Here is a 13,828-nt window from a genome sequence, read left to right as displayed (position 1 = left end):
CACCACCCTTCGACTAAAGCTCATGTCAATGGCAGCTAAAACGTTATTTGAGGGCCATTATGTTGGATTAGAATCCCTACAGTGAAGAAGGAAGCCATTTGGCCCATCGCGAGCACACTACCCATATCCACTCACCCAATAACCCCTCCCTACCCCCGTAGCCCTGTAACATAACCTGCACAGCCCTGGACACGGGGGGGCAATTTATCACAGCCAATCCACCTAACCGGTACATCTTGTGTGGGAGGAAACTGGAGCACCCGGAGGAAACCCACGCAGTCACCCGAAGCCGGTATTGAACCCAGGTCCTTGGCGCTGTGAGGCAGCAGTGCTAACCACTATGCCACCATGCTGCCCACTCTGCTGTGAGAGTAGTTTATTTAATTGTGCCTTGCGTGCATCACTGCAACCTCTTCCCCCTGCCCGAGGACCTCCTGAGGTCTCCACGCTCCTCTAATTCCAGCCACTTACGAATCCCCTGATTCCCATCGCTCCACCATTGGGGGCCATGCCTTCCGCTGCCTGGGCCCTAAGCTCTGACATTCCCTCCCTAAACCCCTCTCTCTTCCTTTCAGGCGCTCCTACCTCTTTGACCAGTGTGCCGTTTGGTACTGGTCGACATGACCTTGGATGGTCTTGCAGGTCATTAGAGTGTCCCGGGTGGTCGGGGACAGGACCGGGTAGTGCCCAGGCACTCCCCCTGGGACCTGGAAGCCTTTGCACTGCAAGGCTGGCACCCTTGCAGTGCCTCCCATGGCACTGAGTTATAGAGTCACAGAGTATTTACAGCACCAAAAGAGGCCCTTCGGCCCATCATGTGTGCCTCAGTGCTGCTGGTGAGAAGAGGGCGGGTGCTGGGACCAGGGAGTGTGCTGGGGAGGAGAGGGCGGGTGCTGGGACCAGGGAGTGTGCTGGGGAGAAGAGGGCGGTTGATGGATCTCTGTGTCTATTCGGAGCCCTGGATCTGCGTTATCCCTTCTTAGTTCCCAAATAACAGAGATTCAGGCTGTGCTTTTTGGCAAAGTTTCGTTGAACTTTATTGTCAGCTTCAGTGTTCACTGGTAAACTCTTGGTTACAATACAAACTTAGGTCAGACGGATTGTCTTTAGCGAATACAGTGGTTGAGTTTAAAATACAAATCGTGGTAATTCTTCAAATCATGATACAGAGGACAAAATTACGAAACAAAAGTAAAATGCCGATTTGACAAAAGCAAGCAGCAAAGAAATAGATTTCAAAAAGTGATATATTGATTCCGGAATGGATTTTCCCATCCCGACAAGTGATTTTTAAGGAGATTATTGTCTTAAAGTCTCGCCTTCTTTTCATCTGTGATTGGTTTTACCTAATTTATAATTCAATCAATTCGACCGAAGTGCCCGTCTGTCAATTTTGAGAGAGATATGCATTTAAATAAGTTGGTGTGAATTTCCCACACCTTCGCCTGCCAATTTTCCAACTTACCCGCAAATGCATCGGGGCATTATTGGAGAAATACATTTTTTGCTAAGAAAGTATCTCTCTAGACTGGTTGTTTCCATAGAAACGGAAGTGCCTGTTCTTTCACACAATGGGGCCTTTCAGCCAGCTGACGTCACTGTTCCTTCAGTCTCTAGCAAGTCTCAAGCAATTTGCAAAATGTTCCCAGCGGTGCTGGGACGAGGGAGGGTGCAGGCGGTGAGCGACACGGAGCTCCCTGAAGGCAGGGTCTGTGTTCGAGAGCCTCAGGGAGCCGCATTAAGAATCTAATTGTTTGACTCATCGCCCCAGTTATTGTGCTGTCACTGGCCGCAGTATGTCACCCACACCAGAGCCCATGACAGGCGGGATAGGAATGCCCAGAGACAGCCTGCCCCCTGCCTTTCTGACGAGGGCCTGCAGGCTTCGCTGGGAGTGGTCATCGCCAGACACAATCGTCTTGCTGCCACGGGAGGGTGAAGGGAGGACACCGCACATGATAAAGGAGGCCTGGACGGAGGTGGCAGGCCTGGACGGAGGTGGCAGGCCTGGACGGAGGTGGCAGGCCTGGACAAGGTGGCAGGCCCCTGAATGGAGGTGGCAGGCCTGGACGGAGGTGGCAGACCTGGACGGAGGTGGCAGGCCCCTGAATGGAGGTGGCAGGCCTGGACGGAGGTGGCAGGCCTGGACGGAGGTGGCAGGCCTGGACGGAGGTGGCAGGCCCCTGAATGGAGGTGGCAGGCCTGGGCGGAGGTGGCAGGCCTGGATGAAGGTGGCAGGCCTGGACGGAGGTGGCAGGCCCCTGGATGGAGGTGGCAGGCCTGGGCGGAGGTGGCAGGCCTGGATGGAGGTGGCAGGCCTGGACGGAGGTGGCAGGCCCCTGGACCGAGGTAGCAGGCCTGGACGGAGGTGGCAGGCCCCTGGACCGAGGTGGCAGGCCTGGATGGAGGTGGCAGGCCTGGACGGAGGTGGCAGGCCTGGACGGAGGTGGCAGGCCTGGATGGATGTGGCAGGCCTGGACGGAGGTGGCAGGCCTGGACGGAGGTGGCAGGCCTGGATGGAGGTGGCAGGCCTGGACGGAGGTGGCAGGCCTGGACGGAGGTGGCAGGCCCTTGGACCGAGGTAGCAGGCCTGGATGGAGGTGGCAGGCCTGGACGGAGGTGGCAGGGCTGGATGGAGGTGGCAGGGCTGGATGGAGGTGGCAGGCCTGGACGGAGGTGGCAGGCCTGGATGGAGGTGGCAGACCCCTGGATAGAGGTGGCAGACCTGGACCGAGGTGGCAGACCTGGACCGAGGTGGCAGACCTGGACCGAGGTGGCAGACCTGGACCGAGGTGGCAGGCCTGGACCGAGGTGGCAGGCCTGGATGGAGGTGGCAGGCCCCTGGACCGAGGTGGCAGGCCTGGACAGCAGGCATGATCTCAGACATAGCACCTGGATCCAGTCCAGGAAAAGATTTAATGAGCGTCTGCTCTCTGCCAGGGTGAGAAGTGGTGCCCCCTGGGAGGCGCCGTCTGTTGGTGTTCACCAGTGTGAAATGCAGAGTGCAGTGTGGCACATAACCTTGTCCCTTGATAGACCATGACTGACATCTATGTCGAGCTGCGGCACGGCAATGTGACGGGGAAATGAAGCAGCATGTTTGGGAGGGGCAGTGGGGAGGCTGGGCTTTTCCCACGTGTTGAGGGGGAGACTAATAAAAGCATGTTTGGCCTTACAAGAGAAGCGGTGTCACAAGGCGCAGGAACGAGGACGGACAGGTCGTGGGTCCCTAAGCTTCTACCCTGAAGTCAGGTGCCTGCGAAGGTGAGACCAGGTCCACCAGTCAGAGAGAGGCAGGGACCGGGGAGGGATTAGGAGAGGGTCTGGGCAGCGTCTGTAAGGCTGAATGTGAAATCCACTAATCCCCGTTACTCGTCCATTCAGAAGTCTTTGTTCAGCCAGAAGTCCACCCTGAGAATCAACCAGACCAGCGATAATGTTCAAGGCTGACTTTGTTTTCCCTCAGGCGGATCGTCCTCATGACCCGAGAAGGACCCCTCCCCGACCTCCCAGGATGCTTAGCTGCCAGGTCCACCTGCGTCACATCCTCCCTCTGCACCGTCCACCCAGCGCAGGTACGGGCACCTCAGTTCCAATGTGCATATAGGTGCACAGTGGTGAAGGTACGTGACCCTCACCCGAGGAGCTGGCGAAAGCAGAGAGCCCCCCCCCCCCCCCCCCCGGGGCGCCGGCACTGGGAGGGATTGCTGGAGACGAGGACAACGCTGAGCTCAAGTCAGGTGATGATTTCCTGAAGTGCCCATTAGGTGGCAGATGCTGGATGCCCAGCAGGAGGCACGTGAAGACCCGACAGGAAATCCCTGCGGTTCTGCATGCTGGGGTCTCAGCGTCGGAGGGGCTCTTGCGGATTGTGAGCTCTGCAGTGGCTCGGAGCTCAGTACACACAGCTTTCTCCGCCGAGAGAGCGGCGTCTCCCCGAGAGAGACTGGGTCTCAATCAGGGCTTTCTGGCGTTCAGGCCTGCAAGCTCACCCATTGGCAGTGACCTCGGCAGGGGTGAGGCACGGGTGAGCTGTCATCTGAACTGAGGTGGGCAGGGAAGTCCAAACCTACCTCATGATGGAGGTCAACATGAAGCTGGTATCTGGGGGCTCCTGCCCGGGCGCTCGTGATGATGGCAGCAGCTCCTCTGCCCCTCTGCCAGTGACCACAGCCCCCGAGGAGACTGTGATGGCTGAGGAGTGCCCAGCCATGGCGTTGCCACCCCCCTGCCCGAGACGGGGCCTACACAGGCCCTGCTGAGCAGAGGATGAACGCCATGGTCTTCAACTGGGCATCAGACTCGGCAGCCATCCTCCAATCCAGCTGGCAGCAAGGTGGGTGGGCGGGGGGGGGGGGGGGGTGAGCCAGGAGTAGTACCAACTCCGCGGTCTCCCTGCCTCCCGTGAGCATCCTCAATTCGGGATCTCGCTCCTCGCCCTGTGGCTGTACAGGCACCTCCTCAGACTCGGCACTGGGATCATCCTCTGCAGCCTCTGGAGCAGCGCCGCTGCCTTCATCCTCCAATAGGTCCCCGTCCTGACTGAGCCACATTGTGGACTGCGCAGCAGACAACAGCAGTAAGGGAAAGGCGTCCAGGAGAGTGTTGCAGTGATCCCCCCCCAACCCCACCCCTCACCCACCGTGAGCCGTCAAGGCAGCGAGGCCTCATCGTGCGGTCCCCTCAATTATCATCCCTGTGGAGTCAGGACTGCGATTGGATCTCTCCTTCGGCTGCAGTCCTTGGGTATCTCTGTGGCATCAGCAGCCACCTTTCAATCATTGGCCGTTATCAGAGAATCCCAACAGTGCAGAAGCAGGCCATTCGGCCCATCGAGTCTGCACTGACTCTCTGAAAGAGCACCCCACCTAGGTCCACTCCCCCGCTCTATCCCTGTAACCCATAACCTCACTTAACCTTTGGACACCAAGGGGCAATTGATCGTGTCCAATTGGTGTGGCCAATGACTCAGAGAGAAGATTGCAATCTATTGAGCCAAGGTTGAACATAGAACATTACAGCGCAGTACAGGCCCTTCGGCCCTCGATGTTACGCCGACCTGTGAAACCACTCTAAAGCCCATCTACACTATTCCCTTATCATCCATATGTCTATCCAATGACCATTTGAATGCCCTTAGTGTTGGCGAGTCCACTACTGTTGCAGGCAGGGCATTCCACGCCCTTACTATTCTCTGAGTAAAGAACCTACCTCTGACATCTGTCCTATATCTATCTCCCCTCAATTTAAAGCTATGTCCCCTCGTGCGAGACATCACCATCCGAGGAAAAAGGCTCTCACTGTCCACCCTATCCAATCCTCTGATCATCTTGTATGCCTCAATTAAGTCACCTCTTAACCTTCTTCTCTCTAATGAAAACAGCCTCAAGTCCCTCAGCCTTTCCTCATAAGATCTTCCCTCCATACCAGGCAACATTCTGGTAAATCTCCTCTGCACCCTTTCCAACGCTTCCACATCCTTCCTATAATGCGGCGACCAGAATTGCACGCAATACTCCAAATGTGGCCGCACCAGAGTTTTGTACAGCTGCAACATGACCTCATGGTTCCGAAACTCAATCCCTCTACCAATAAAAGCTAACACACCGTACGCCTTCTTAACAACCCTCTCAACCTGGGTGGCAACTTTCAGGGATCTATGTACGTTGACACCGAGATCTCTCTGCTCATCCACACTGCCAAGAATCTTACCATTAGCCCAGTACTCTGTCTTCCTGTTATTCCTTCCAAAATGAATCACCTCACACTTTTCTGCATTAAACTCCATTTGCCACCTCTCAGCCCAGCTCTGCAGCTTATCTATGTCCCTCTGTAACTTGTAACATCCTTCCTCACTGTACTTGTGTTTATCCACCGCCCTCTTAAGTTTCCTGCACAAACTCCCATTGCCATAGTTTTTTCATTGAATTTACAGTGCAGATGGAGGCCATTCGGCCCATCGAGTCTGCACCAGCTCTTAGAAAGAGCACCCTACCCAAGCCCACACCACCCTCTCCCCATAATCCAGTAACTCCACTCAACCAACACTAAGGGCAGTTTTGGACCTAAGGGCAATTTATCATGGCCAATCCACCTAACCTGCACATCTTTGGACCGTGGGAGGAAACCGTAGCACCCGGAGGAAACCCACACGCACACAGGGAGAACGTGCAGACTCCGCACAGTGACACAGCCGGGAATCGAACCTGGGACCCTGGAGCTGTGAGGCAATTGTGCTATCCACTATGCTACCGTACTGTTTTGTGGTTCGGACACCCGGCAACAAGTATTTTTGCAGAGTGGTAGAACTTTACAGCAGAGAAAGAGGCCCTTCGGCCCAGCTTGTCTCCGCTGACCATCACGCTCCTATCTATCCCATTCTCATTCTCCATCACTTGGTCCGTAGCCTTGACTGCTGCGGAGTTTCAAGTGCTCGTCTTTGCTGCTTATGGGGAGTGCTTGCAGCGACACATTCTTCATCATCTCTCGGAATCCCAATAGATAAAGACTGACCATCTCCAGGTGGGAACAACTGGATCTGGGCAATGTGGGGCTTACAACAAAAAAAGACCCACAAACGGCTGACACCCACCTCTGGAGGGGGTACGTTAAATTGTGGCTTCCAAATGACTCAGAGGGAGAAAGAGATCTGATTCAGTGGAAGAAAAACAAGCATGTACTGGACAAGCGTCATTGGTAATAAAAGAGAATGAGATTATTTATAGCACTTAAAAATATTACATTTGCCCAACCAAGAAGCCTTGTTCCTAAAGTGCTATTGCCAATAAATTTTAGATCAGATTAACTGAAGTAGCTTTCATCCTATCACAACAGGCCATTAATAACGTCAAATATGAGGCTGCATTTAAATGATTGACGATTACCTCCAGGATATATTTCTCTTATTCCATTTAGTCCCAGTTTGGGCAGATCGCCGTCTCCTGCTTATTTCTGGTTTAACGATATCAGGCAGTGAGCAACGAGGTGTCTTCATTAGCGTCAATGTGGCCTGATCTGCAACTCAAACAAATTCTTTGCTTTTTCACGCAGGGGCAAAATAAATGAACAGGGTGTGAGCGAACCTTCTTCAGTAAAGCCTTCTCTTAAGGTTTTGATCTCTGCTTCTCCCGGGATATTTCCACTGACGGAAAGGGAGAAGGACGGCAACACAGTCTTGATGGGCTGAGTGGCCTGACTCTGAGCTGCAAGGCTTTAGATAGAAACGGCGGATCATAGAATTTCTCGTGCAGGAGGACATTCAGCCCATCGAGTCTGCACCGGCCCTTGTAAAGAGCACCCCACGTAAGCCTACACCTTCACCCTATCCCTGTAACCCAGTAACCCCACCTAACCTTTTATTTTGGTCACCAAGGGCAATTTATCATGGCCAATCCACCTAACCTGCACATCTTTGGACTGTGGGAGGAAACCGGAGCACGCGGAGGAAACCCACGCACACACAGGGAGGATGTGCAGACCCGGACAGACAGTGACCCAAGCCGGGAATCGAACCCGGGACCCTGGAGCTGTGAAGCAACTGTGCTAACCACTGAGCTACCGTGCGGAATAAAATGAATGGCGGGAAAGGAAGGAAGGAAAGGAAGGGGAAATGGGAATAAAGAGATAGGGGAATGGTGAATGGTGAATGGGAAGAGGAGGTGGCAAAATAAAGGCACAGTTTCTGAAACATAAAACACAAAGATATTTTTTACTGATTCACCAGGATGTTGCTGGGACGGAACATTTAAGTTATAAAGAGAGGTTGGATAGGCTTGGGTTGTTTTCGCTGGAGCAGAGAAGACTGAGGGGCGGCCTGATCGAGGTGGACAAGATAATGAGGAGCATGGTCAGGGTGGTTAGGGAGCAGCTGTTCCCCTTAGTTGAAGGGTCGGTTACGAGGGGGCCACAAGTTCAAGGTGAGGGGCAGGAGGTTCAGGGGGGATTTGGGGAAAACTTTTTACCCAGAGAGTGGTGACGGCCTGGAACGCACTGCCTGGGAGGGTGGTGAGGGTCTGGAACGCGCTGCCTGGGAGGGTGGTGAGGGTCTGGAACGCACTGCCTGGGAGGGGGGTGAGGGTCTGGAACGCACTGCCTGGGAGGGTGGTGAGGGTCTGGAATGCGCTGCCTGGGAGGGTGGTGAGGGTCTGGAACGCGCTGCCTGGGAGGGTTGTGAGGGTCTGGAACACGCTGCCTGGGAGGGTGGTGAGGGTCTGGAACACGCTGCCTGGGAGGGGGGTGAGGGTCTGGAACGCACTACCTGGGAGGGTGGTGAGGGTCTGGAACGCACTGCCTGGGAGGGGGGTGAGGGTCTGGAACGCACTGCCTGGGAGGGTGGTGAGGGTATGGAACTGGCGGCCTGGGAGGGTGGTGAGGGTCTGGAACGCACTGCCTGGGAGGGTGGTGAGGGTCTGGAACGCACTGCCTGGGAGGGTGGTGAGGGTGTGGAATGCGCTGCCTGGGAGGGTGGTGAGGGTCTGGAACGCACTGCCTGGGAGGGTGGTGAGGGTCTGGAATGCGCTGTCTGGGAGGGTGGTGAGGGTCTGGGACGTGCTGCCTGGGAGGGTGGTGAGGGTCTGGAACGCGCTGCCTGGGAGGGTGGTGAGGGTCTGGAACGCGCTGCCTGGGAGGGGGGTGAGGGTCTGGAACGCGCTGCCTGGGAGGGTGGTGAGGGTCTGGAACGTGCTGTCTGGGAGGGTGGTGAGGGTCTGGAACGCACGGCCGGGGAGGGTGGTGAGGGTCTGGAACGCGCTGCCTGGGAAGGGGGTGAGGGTCTGGAACGCGCTGCGTGGGAGGGTGGTGAGGGTCTGGGACGCGCTGCCTGGGAGGGGGGTGAGGGTCTGGAACGCACGGCCTGGGACGGGGGTGATGGCCTGGAATGCGCTGCCTGGGAGGGTGGGGAGGGTCTGGAACGCGCTGCCTGGGAGGGTGGGGAGGGTCTGGAACGCGCTGCCTGGGAGGGGAGTGAGGGTCTGGAACGCACTGCCTGGGAGGGTGGGGAGGGTCTGGAACGCACTGCCTGGGAGGGGGGTGAGAGTCTGGAACGCGCTGCCTGGGAGGGGGGGTGAGGGTCTGGAACGCGCTGCCTGGGAGGGGGGTGAGGGTCTGGAACACGCTGTCTGGGAGGGGGGTGAGGGTCTGGAACGCGCTGCCTGGGAGGGTGGTGAGGGTCTGGAACAAGCTGCCTGGGAGGGGGGTGAGGGTCTGGAACGCGCTGCCTGGGAGGGGGGTGAGGGTCTGGAACGCACTGCCTGGGAGGGTGGTGAGGGTCTGGAACGCACTGCCTGGGAGGGGGGTGAGGGCATGGAACGCGCTGCCTGGGAGGGGGGTGAGGGTATGGAACGCGCTGCCTGGGAGGGTGGTGAGGGTCTGGAACGCGCTGCCTGGGAGGGTGGTGAGGGTCTGGAACGCGCTGCCTGGGATGGTGGTGAGGGTCTGGAACGCGCTGCCTGGGAGGGGGGTGAGGGTCTGGAACAAGCTGCCTGGGAGGGGGGTGAGGGTCTGGAACGCGCTGCCTGGGAGGGTGGTGAGGGTCTGGAACGCGCTGCCTGGGAGGGTGGTGAGGGTCTGGAACGCGCTGCCTGGGAGGGGGGTGAGGGTCTGGAACGCGCTGCCTGGGAGGGTGGTGAGGGTCTGGAACGCGCTGCCTGGGAGGGTGGTGAGGGTCTGGAACGCGCTGCCTGGGAGGGTGGGGAGGGTCTGGAACGTGCTGCCTGGGAGGGTGGGGAGGGTCTGGAACGCACTGCCTGGGAGGGTGGTGAGGGTCTGGAACGCACGTCCTGGGAGGGCGGTGAGGGTCTGGAACGCGCTGTCTGGGAGGGTGGTGAGGGTCTGGAACGCACTGCCTGGGAGGGTGGTGAGGGTCTGGAACGTGCTGCCTGGGAGGGTGGTGAGGGTCTGGAACGCGCTGCCTGGGAGGGGGGATGAGGGTCTGGAACGCACGGCCTGGGAGGGGGGTGAGGGTCTGGAACGCACGGCCTGGGAGGGTCGTGAGGGTCTGGAACACACTGTCTGGGAGGGTGGTGAGGGTCTGGAACGCGCTGCCTGGGAGGGTGGCAGGGGCGGGTTGCCTCACATCCTTTAAGAAGTACCTGGATGAGTACTTGGCCGTCTTAACATTCAAGGCTATGGACCACGTGCTGGCAAATGGGATTCGGAGGGCAGGTCATGTCATTTTCATGCCTCGGTGCAGACTCGATGGGCCGAAGGGCCACTTCTGTGCTGTATTTTCCTGTGATCCTGTGAGTCTATAAGTCTATTGAAGCGTAACCAATAACGAAACATTGATGCAGTGATGGAAAACATTGTCCAGTAGGCAGGCTGTGGTTAACATTGCAACAGAGGACTTCCGGGTGCGGTGATGACCAGCTGAGTCGCACGTTTCGGCAGCTCCCGGTGAAACGGACTTTTGGGCTCTTGATAGGAGCCCCAACGGCAATTTTGACGGCTAAAAACACCGTGCGGTAAACCAGAAGGGAATCCCCCCTGGATACGGATGAAAAAAGGAGGAGAAAGTGGCCGGATTGCAGTGGATCCTTTAGAACAGCGGCAAGGAAGGCAAGCAAAAACCAAGATGGCGTCGGAAGGTGGCAGTTTAACATGGGGCCCTGAACAACAAGAGTTCTTGAAATGCTGTGTGGAAGAGCTCAAAAAGGAAATGAAGAAAGAGCTGTTGGCCCCGATACTACAGGCGATCGAAGGGCTAAAGGAGGAACAAAAGACCCAGGAGCGGGAGCTTCGAGTCGTGAAGGCAAAGGCAGCCGAGAATGAGGACGACATACAGGGCCTGGTGGTGAAGACGGAGATGCATGAGGCACATCAGAAACGATGTGTGGAAAGGTTGGAGGCACTGGAGAACAACGCAAGGAGGAACAACCTGAGGATTCTTGGTCTTCCTGAAGGTGTGGAGGGAGCGGACGTCGGGGCATATGTGAGCACGATGCTGCACTCGTTAATGGGAGCGGAGGCCCTGGCGGGTCCGTTGGAGGTGGAGGGAGCATACCGAGTGATGGCGCGAGGACCGAGAGCAGGAGAAATTCCCAGAGCCATAGTGGTGAGATTCCTCCGTTTTAAGGATAAAGAAATGGTCCTTAGATGGGCAAAGAAAACTCGGAGCAGTAAATGGGAGAATGCGGTGATCCGCGTTTATCAAGACTGGAGTGCGGAGGTGGCGAGAAGGAGGGCGAGCTTTAATCGGGCCAAGGCGGTGCTTCATAAAAAGAAGATAAAATTTGGAATGCTGCAACCGGCAAGACTGTGGGTCACATATCGAGGGAGGCACCACTACTTTGAGACGGCGGATGAAGCGTGGACTTTTATTGTGGAAGAAAAACTGGACTGAGCGGGTTATTAAAAAGAACGTTTGAAGAAAGTGGTGGGGCGAATGTGGGGGGCGAAGAGGGGGGTTAAAAAGGGGGGAAAGAGGGGTTTTATGTACTAATCCTGCGATGTGGTAACTTTTCTCCCTTCCACAGGTGGTGATGGGGGGCGGAGGGGAGGTGGAGGAGATGGGGCGTTGGCCATTGGGGGCGGGGCCAAGGGAGAAGCACGGGCTTGGTTCCCGCGCTATGATAATCATGGCGGGAATAGAGAAGCAGGAAGGAGGGGACGTCGCACGGTGCGAGCCGAGGTCACGGGGGGAAGCCGAGGTCGGCCAGAGTTTGCTGACTTCTGGGAGCAACATGGGGGGAGTAATTACGCTAGCGGGGGATCTAGGGGGGGGGGGGTGGGAGGGGGGAATTACTGGGTTGCTGCTGCTGGGGAGAGGGGGGAGCTGGTATGGGAGGGGATGGGCGGGGGGGCACCGCCTGGGGGAGATACAGCTGCGTGGGAACCGGGTGAGGAGCTGGAAAAAGGGGATGGCTAATCGACAAAGGGCTGATCATGTGGAACGTGAGAGGGCTGAACGGGCCGATAAAGAGGACACGGGTACTCGCACACCTTAAGAAACTTATGGCAGATGTGGTTATGTTACAGGAAACGCACCTGAAACTGATAGACCAGGTTAGGCTACGCAAAGGATGGGTGGGGCAGGTGTTCCATTCGGGGCTAGATGCGAAAAACAGGGGGGTGGCTATATTAGTGGGGAAGCGGGTAACGTTCGAGGCAAAGACTATAGTGGCGGATAACGGGGGCAGATACGTGATGGTGAGTGGCAAACTACAGGGGGAGACGGTGGTTTTGGTAAACGTATATGCCCCGAACTGGGATGATACCAATTTTATGAGGCGGATGCTAGGACGCATTCCGGACCTAGAGATGGGAAAGCTGATAATGGGGGGAGATTTTAATACGGTGTTGGAACCAGGGCTGGATAGGTCGAAGTCCAGGACCGGAAGGAGGCCGGCAGCAGCCAAGGTACTTAAAGATTTTATGGAGCAGATGGGAGGTGTAGACCCGTGGAGATTTAGCAGACCTAGGAGTAAGGAGTTCTCGTTTTTCTCCTATGTCCATAAAGTCTACTCGCGAATAGACTTTTGTGTGCTGGGAAGGGCGTTGATCCCGAAGGTGAGGGGAACGGAGTATACGGCTATAGCCATTTCGGATCACGCTCCACACTGGGTAGACTTGGAGATAGGGGAGGAAACAGGAGGGCGCCCACCCTGGAGAATGGACATGGGACTAATGGCAGATGAGGGGGTGTGTCTAAGGGTGAGGGGTGCATTGAAAAGTACTTGGACTTAATGATAATGGGGAGGTCCAGGTGGGAGTGGTCTGGGAGGCGCTGAAGGCGGTGGTTAGAGGGGAGCTGATATCAATAAGGGCACATATAGGAAAGCAGGAGAGTAAGGAACGGGAGCGGTTGCTGCAAGAACTTTTGAGGGTGGACAGACAATATGCGGAAGCACCGGAGGAGGGACTGTACAGGGAAAGGCAAAGGCTACATGTAGAATTTGATTTGCTGACTACGGGCACTGCAGAGGCACAATGGAGGAAGGCACAGGGTGTACAGTACGAATATGGGGAGAAGGCGAGCAGGTTGCTGGCACACCAATTGAGGAAAAGGGGAGCAGCAAGGGAAATAGGGGGAGTGAGGGATGAGGAAGGAGAGATGGAGCGGGGAGCGGAGAGAGTGAATGGAGTGTTCAAGACATTTTATAAAAAATTATATGAAGCTCAACCCCCGGATGGGAGGGAGAGAATGATGGGCTTTTTGGATCGGCTGGAATTTCTCAAGGTGGAAGAGCAGGAAAGGGTGGGACTGGGAGCACAGATCGAGGTAGAAGAAGTGGTGAAAGGAATTAGGAGCATGCAGGCGGGAAAGGCCCCGGGACCGGATGGATTCCCAGTCGAATTCTATAGAAAATATGCGGACTTGCTCGCCCCGGTATTGACGAGGACCTTTAATGAGGCAAAGGAAAGGGGACAACTGCCCCCGACTATGTCTGAAGCAACGATATCGCTTCTCTTAAAGAAGGAAAAGGACCCGCTACAATGCGGGTCCTATAGACCTATTTCCCTCCTAAATGTAGATGCCAAGATCCTGGCCAAGGTAATGGCAATGAGAATAGAGGAATGTGTCCCGGGGGTGGTCCACGAGGACCAAACTGGGTTTGTGAAGGGGAGACAGCTGAACACGAATATACGGAGGCTGTTAGGGGTAATGATGATGCCCCCACCAGAGGGGGAAACGGAGATAGTAGTGGCGATGGATGCCGTGAAACCATTTGATAGAGTGGAGTGGGATTATTTGTGGGAGGTGTTGAGGAGATTTGGTTTTGGAGAGGGGTATGTTAGATGGGTGCAGCTGTTGTATAGGGCCCCGATGGCGAGCGTGGTCACGAATGGACGGGGATCTGCATATTTTCGGCTCCATAGAGGGACAAGGCAG

At 56.2% G+C, this 13,828-nt stretch overlaps 1 protein-coding gene across 2 annotated transcripts in view; it reads right to left on the bottom strand.

The window, feature by feature from the left end:
• mmp17a (matrix metallopeptidase 17a) overlaps positions 1-13,828 on the bottom strand; it is a 125,897-nt gene that overhangs the window by 54,178 nt on the left and 57,891 nt on the right. For both annotated transcript variants that reach the window (XM_072518452.1, XM_072518531.1), the window contains exon 3: positions 6,885-7,014. In XM_072518452.1, the coding sequence (XP_072374553.1) occupies positions 6,885-7,014 (130 nt within the window). The remainder of the gene's footprint in view (positions 1-6,884; positions 7,015-13,828) is intronic.

This window comes from Scyliorhinus torazame, chromosome 1 (genome assembly GCF_047496885.1).
Source record: "Scyliorhinus torazame isolate Kashiwa2021f chromosome 1, sScyTor2.1, whole genome shotgun sequence".
Taxonomy (NCBI): Eukaryota; Metazoa; Chordata; class Chondrichthyes; order Carcharhiniformes; family Scyliorhinidae; genus Scyliorhinus; species Scyliorhinus torazame.
This window is presented reverse-complemented; position numbering and strand designations above follow the sequence as displayed.